Genomic DNA, 6,539 nt, shown 5'->3' on the forward strand with positions numbered 1-6,539 from the left:
TAGTAAATACAGCGTTGAACAGTCGTTCTGAGAAACAGTAGCATGTGGTTCGTACCCATTGCGGTCCCCTCTACTTGGATGAGTAGAGAGGGACCATTATGCTCTTCACAACTTTCAGTGTTCTCAGGACCTATAGATCAGTGCGCCAGGAACATAAAGCTTCATCTAAATCCCCGTATGGCACCACGGGGGCGGGCCAATATATTGGAGGCCATTTCCAATTTGTTACAAAGTGATACAAAGTCTTTCTCAACTGGCAATAAGTTACATTGCACTGAACGAGCTGAATTCAGGCCCACTGTCGCGAATGCTGCGCAGTTTCCTTGCGTTTCCTTTGGGTTTGTAAACGGTTAAACACAGATGTTTCCCACTTGCTTTAAATCACTATTTGCCTTTTGCTAATATGTGTTTTCTTTTCATTATCATCAACAAAAGTACAATTGTGGATTTTGAAGCGCAGCGCGCACAAACAATGGGAGGCGCATTGTTCCGCGGGTGACATTGTATCGGTATTTGTCATGTAGATAATATACATCAAGTTAGAACAACTGACATAAGGCGTTCTCTCAAGTACTAATTCAAGACCTGAAGCGTTGTCAGGTAACCATGGCGACGGCGGCTATTTCGGCCTTGAATAAATGCAGACTGCTGGGCTCCCGGAGCAGAACTCATAACGGCAATTCCAGCTGGTAATAAAGACTTTGTCACAGAGGAATGCAGCCTGAAATAGCAGGTACGCCACCATCTCACATCTACCGTATTTCTCAGGATTTATCAGACTCTGACCAAAGCGGCCACCGAGGGGTTAACTGCACGTAGCAAAAAATGGCAATAAAATCTAATAAAAATCCTTTTAATCATCATGTGATATAACACAGAGTGATGGAAGCCGGAGCTGGGGACACGTAGGAGATGGACAATTCATCTGCTTATATCCAATTACATCCAGAGCTGCCTTCATAATTCTGCTGGTTTTCACTTACTGACACCTATCCATAAAACAAATCTGTATACCAGCATGGAGATGTAAAGTAATGCACTGTCCTATAATACAGAACTCCTATATCACCCATGTAATAAAAGACTCATTATATACCTTGTATATATAATACAGGACTCCTATATTCTCTCAATAATATAGGATCTCTATATTCCCTGTATAGCACAGGACAATTAAGCCTCTCATATTAGACAGGACTCCAATATCTCCTATATAATACAGAACCCCTATATGTCCAAAATATTGCAGCACCAATAAATCTCCTATATCCTCTTAAAAATGCAGGACTTCTGCATTCCCTAAATTAATGCTGCCGAAACCCTATATCCTCTGTATAATGAAAGACCCCTATATCCCCTGAACAACAAGAATGTAAGACCCCTAAATCTGCCATATTATACAGGATTTCTATATCCCCTTATATAACCCAGGGCTTATATACCCCCTATATAATACAGGACACATATACCCCCTATATAATACAGCGCTCCTATACTCCTATGTAATACAGGGCTCCTATATCCCCTATATAATACAGACTCCTACATATCCCCTGTATAATACAGGAATCCTATATATCCCCTATATAATACAGGAATCCTATACCCCCTATATAATACAGACTCCTATATCCCCTATATAATACATGACTCCTATATCCCCTATATAATACAGACTCCTATATCCCCTATATAATACAGGGCTCCTATATCCCCTATATAATACAGACTCCTACATATCCCCTGTATAATACAGGAATCCTATATATCCCCTATATAATACAGGATTCCTATAAATCCCCTATATAATACAGGGCTACTATATCCCCTATAATACACATGACACCTGCATCCCCTATATAATACAGAGCTCATATACACCTATATAATACAGGGCTCCTATAGCCCTAAATAATACAGGACACCTACAGTATACCCCTATATAATACAAACTCCTATATATCCCCTATATAATAGACTCCTACATCTCCTATATAATACAGGACTCCTATACCCTAGTACAATACAGGAGTCCTATATCCCCTATATAGTATGCACTTATATCCCTTATGTTATACAGGACTCCTATGTCCCCTATATAATACACACCATATCCCCAGTATAATGCAATATTCCTATAACCCCTGTATAATACACACCTATATCCCCTATATAATACTGTACACACTTATATCCCCTATATAACACAGACTCTTATATCCCTATATAACGCACATCTATATCACCTACAGTGGGGCAAAAAAGTATTTAGTCAGTCAGCAATAGTGCAAGTTCCACCACTTAAAAAGATGAGAGGCGTCTGTAATTTACATCATAGGTAGACCTCAACTATGGGAGACAAACTGAGAAAAAAAAATCCAGAAAATCACATTGTCTGTTTTTTTGATCATTTTATTTGCATTTTATGGTGGAAAATAAGTATTTGGTCAGAAACAAACAATCAAGATTTCTGGCTCTCACAGACCTGTAACTTCTTCTTTAAGGCTGGGGTCACACATGGCGTAAGACAATACGCCACGTATTATACGTCCGTACTACGCGTTCAATACGCCAAAATGTCTCCGTAATCGACTTCCGTAGTTACTGCGTTGCTTAGGTGTGGTCGCGTATTTTGCGCATGTGCTTGTGCGTGTGTAATCCGTATGTGATCCGTATGGCGTATTTATCACGCACCATGACAAAATGGACATTTAACGGTTTTCAGGCCTGCAAATCATTTAAACCATCATTAACCACACTATTTAAGCCCTCTACACCAGGTGTAGCCCTCCCATCTGCCCTATATGTTCTCTAGCATATTTTGGCTGTGTTGCTTTGAGATTACAAACATGTCTGACCCTGTGTATTTAAGCACAACTCAGCGGGTGTTGCTTCACTGGGTGTTGTCTCGTCGCTTTGGCCAGCCATATCAGGTCAATGTGGATCCGCGAAGGAGGAGACAAAGATTGTGGGTACATCCTATATTGTCCCAACGCCAGAGTAAAGGCCATTTCCCGAGACTATATTCAGCTTTGAGGGCACATCCAGACAAGTTTTACCAGTATACTCGTATGTCCATCCGGACTTTTGACATGTTGTTGGAGATCTTACGTCCTGGCCTCACCTTTCAGGACACCTGGATGAGAAAAGCCATCTCTGCTGAGGAGCGTCTGCTCCTAACCTTACGGTAGGTATTCCACATTTGCAAATACGGTTTTTGGTATTTTTGGGGGTTCAAAATGTGTGGTGTCCTACTAGGTTTCATTAACTTCACTTGGACATGAAGCCACAAGCACATATAAAAGAATGTTGTCAAGCTTCAAGTCGATTTAGATTTTCTATTGAAACTTTTTATACTGTAAATAATTGAATAGTAAATGAAATATACACTTGTGCTTATTCCTTTTTTCGTCGTCCTCATGTTTTTTTTTTCCCCTTTTTGTTGTATTGCAGCTTCCTGGCCACAGGCTTGTCCTATGCGGGTCTACACCTGGAGTTTCTGATTGGGCGGTCGACCATTTCAGGCATTGTTAGGACAACCTGTTCCCAAATCTGGCAGAAACTACATGAAGCTGTGTTGCCTGAGCCAAAACAGGACGATTGGATTCAAATCGCCACAGGTTTCAGAAATAATTGTGACTTCCCTAATTGCATTGGAGCTGTGGATGGGAAACCTATCGGGGTGCGTAAGCCGCCGAACTCTGGTTCCCAATTCTACAATTACAAGCAGTTTTTCTCTGTAGTTCTGTTAGCAGTTGCTGACAGTAACTACAGGTTTATAATTGTAGACATTGGGGCCTATGGGCGAACTGGAGACTCTAGGGTCTTCAATTCGTCCATAATGGGTCGGCGGCTACGTGACAACCAGTTGAACCTCCCACCACCACAACAACTCCCAGGCTCAAATGCGGAAGCAGTGCCTTTTGTTTTGGTTGGAGATGAGGCCTTCCAACTGTCGAGGCACGTCATGAGGCCTTACCCCAGGCGCAACCTTGACCACCGGCGGAGGGTGTTTAATTTGAGACTTGCCAGGGCACGGAGACTGGTTGAGTGCGCCTTTGGGATTCTTGTTGCCAAATGGCGTGTTCTTCAGTCTGCCATCCAGCTGAGTGAGGCTTCAATCAACGAAGTGATAAAAGCCTGTGTAATTCTACATAATTTCACAAGAATACATGATTGTTCCTCGCCAAATTTTGAAGATAACCTCATGAACAATGTTAGTAGGCCTACCCCATATGTCCCTCCTCCGCGTCGTCCACTTTCTGGTCTTAAAGTTCGTGATATCTTTACAAATTATTTTTTGACTCCTGAAGGTGCTACTCCCTGGCAAGACTATTCCTTTTTGCATGTGTAATTAATTAGCTCTATAAAGTATGTGTTAACCAAGTTTAAAACTCTGTGTGTTGTAATTTATTTTTTCACATATGGTTATCAGCATATCATGTGTGTGTGATTGAAGAATGAATACAGCGCATCCAGACGGTGATTGGTAATAATCAAACGTTTTACTGTATAACTTTTTGAAATGTCTAGGTTATTATTTTGTCCTAACCTTTTTTTTAGCCTAAGAAAGGCCTATTTTTGTTGTCATCCAAAACTTGGTACTACATCCACAATAAACAATGCTCTGTAGGGACAATACAAATGAAAGTTGTGTCTAAAAATCATATTAACAAAAAATTTAAAAAAAAGTTTAAAGAAACATAAAAAAACAAAAAAACAAAAAACAAAAAAATTACAAGTCCTGGTAGGTTGGTGCAGGAGAAGTAGCTTGCTCAGTGTCTGCATCAGGTGGCACTTGTAGGCCCAATTGTCCAGCACCCTGTGCAGATGTTGTAGTGGCCTGAGGGACATTAGCCCAGCTATGATGCTGGGAACTTGGAAGAGTGGGGCGTGGATTTTGGAGATACCCCTGCTGGGGATGACCATATGGCCGGGAATCATAACCCAAACCAAAATGACCATATTGTCCATACCCAGGTTGGGACCAGCCTCCAGCACTGGGTGTGGACAAGTGGCCATATTGGGATGTTTGATGATATCCCGCCATATGTTGCTGAGGTGGCCATTGTGTGTTTGTTGTGGGTTGGGGCTGAGGTGTTGGCTGACGTGGAGGGGGTGCTTCAGATCCTTGTGGAGCTGCCAGGCCTTGTAATCTCTGAGGCCGCAGAACATTTTCAGGTGACATCTGCCACTGTTCAATCATCAGCATGAGATTGTATGGGTTATTTGGGGGGGTGCATGCGTCCACAAGGATCTGAAAACAGCCTCTCACACGAAGCCTTAACTCCCGCTCTATGGACCTTAAGTACTGGGCAAGGCTCCTGGTAAAACCCTCCTCCCCATCATCGTCTCGGACACGTGCCAAATAGCTCATGACCCCAGCATCCACGTTTTGGCGGCTTTGGATCAGCTGTCTTCTGCGGCGTGCACGCTGTGGTCTTACTGCAGCCTGTGGGGATGGATCCAGGGCAACAGTCGGGCTGCTGCTATTTCCAGGGTCATCCTGGCTAGGTGGTGGTGCTGCTGATGATGCTGCGGCGGAAGAGGCAAACTGTGGGTCCTCTTGGTGTGGTATGGATGCAGATGGAGCTGCCTGACCAGATGAGAGGGATCCAGGAGGGATGGAGCCAGAGGGAGCAGCAGATGGACCAGCCACCTCTTCACCTTCACCAACTGGGTCAATGACCAGTTCCGAGTCAGACCCTGTCTCCCTGTCAGTGAGGTTAGACTGAGTTCTGAAAAAGAACAATGTTTTAGGTACAAAATTTTGCCCCAAAAAAATTACACTAAAAAAGATATTAAAAAAATTAATTGAGGTGGTTACTTACGGCCTGAGGTCCATGCTGGGATTCAGAAAGTTGAGCCGGTCAAAATAGATGTATTTCTTTTTTTTGGGAGGTGCCCCGGCTCCACTTCTCTCCCGCTGCTGCCTCTCCCTCCTGTACTGATCGCGGATACTCCGCCACCTTGTTGTAACATCACCCACTGAAACCACAAAAAATACACACATTCATTAGCCCATTAAGCAGAGAGCTCACAAAAGGTGTAACTGACTAGACACATTTAAGTGGAGCATCCAAATAGGCATTTGGGGAGCACATTTAATATAAAATTAAAAAAAAAAGCAAGCAAGGCCACAAGGCCAGAGTCCAATAACCTCCATCACAGAAAGGACAAATAATGGGAAACACTGTGTAGTAAAAGGGCCACCGATTGTAATTATTAATGAAAACCGGTTATCATGTACAACACCATGTATCTACTAGTGGGCTTTCTATTTCCTTCATGAAGATTTCTGCCATTCTTGATGAGAAAATCAAAGTAGTAAGCGCCTGATGATTCCCAATAAAATTACATTTCAAACATGGGTGTACTTACTTATCTGTCGCTGTGCCGCACGTGGCTGCTGGTCATAATGTGGGAAGAGGGCCACACAAACGCTCCTCCATGCTGCCTCTTTTAGTGCCCTGTTGGCATAATTTGGGTCTCTTTGGTCCCAGATGACAGGCCTCTCTTGTACCAAAATGATAAGCATG

The 6,539-nt window shown here is 42.8% G+C and overlaps 1 protein-coding gene across 1 annotated transcript; it reads right to left on the reverse strand.

Moving 5' to 3' along the window:
* Window positions 1-4,488: 4,488 nt before the first annotated feature.
* LOC143777138 (uncharacterized) lies at window positions 4,489-6,107 on the reverse strand. The gene is made up of 2 exons (XM_077267201.1): window positions 5,832-6,107; window positions 4,489-5,738 (listed from the first exon to the last, which is right to left on the reverse strand). Exons 1-2 carry the CDS (start codon window positions 6,011-6,013, stop codon window positions 4,736-4,738), a joined length of 1,185 nt encoding a protein of 394 aa, XP_077123316.1. The 5' UTR covers window positions 6,014-6,107; the 3' UTR covers window positions 4,489-4,735.
* Window positions 6,108-6,539: the final 432 nt, after the last annotated feature.

Source organism: Ranitomeya variabilis, chromosome 5 (assembly GCF_051348905.1).
Source record: "Ranitomeya variabilis isolate aRanVar5 chromosome 5, aRanVar5.hap1, whole genome shotgun sequence".
Taxonomy (NCBI): Eukaryota; Metazoa; Chordata; class Amphibia; order Anura; family Dendrobatidae; genus Ranitomeya; species Ranitomeya variabilis.

Coding starts and splice junctions, on each gene's coding strand:
- LOC143777138 (XM_077267201.1), bottom strand. CDS start 6,013: ATGTGTGTATTTTTTGTGGTTTCAGTGGGTGATGTTACAACAAGGTGG. Junction 5,739..5,831: donor CCCAGCATGGACCTCAGGCC/GTAAGTAACCAC, acceptor GTTCTTTTTCAG/AACTCAGTCTAACCTCACTG.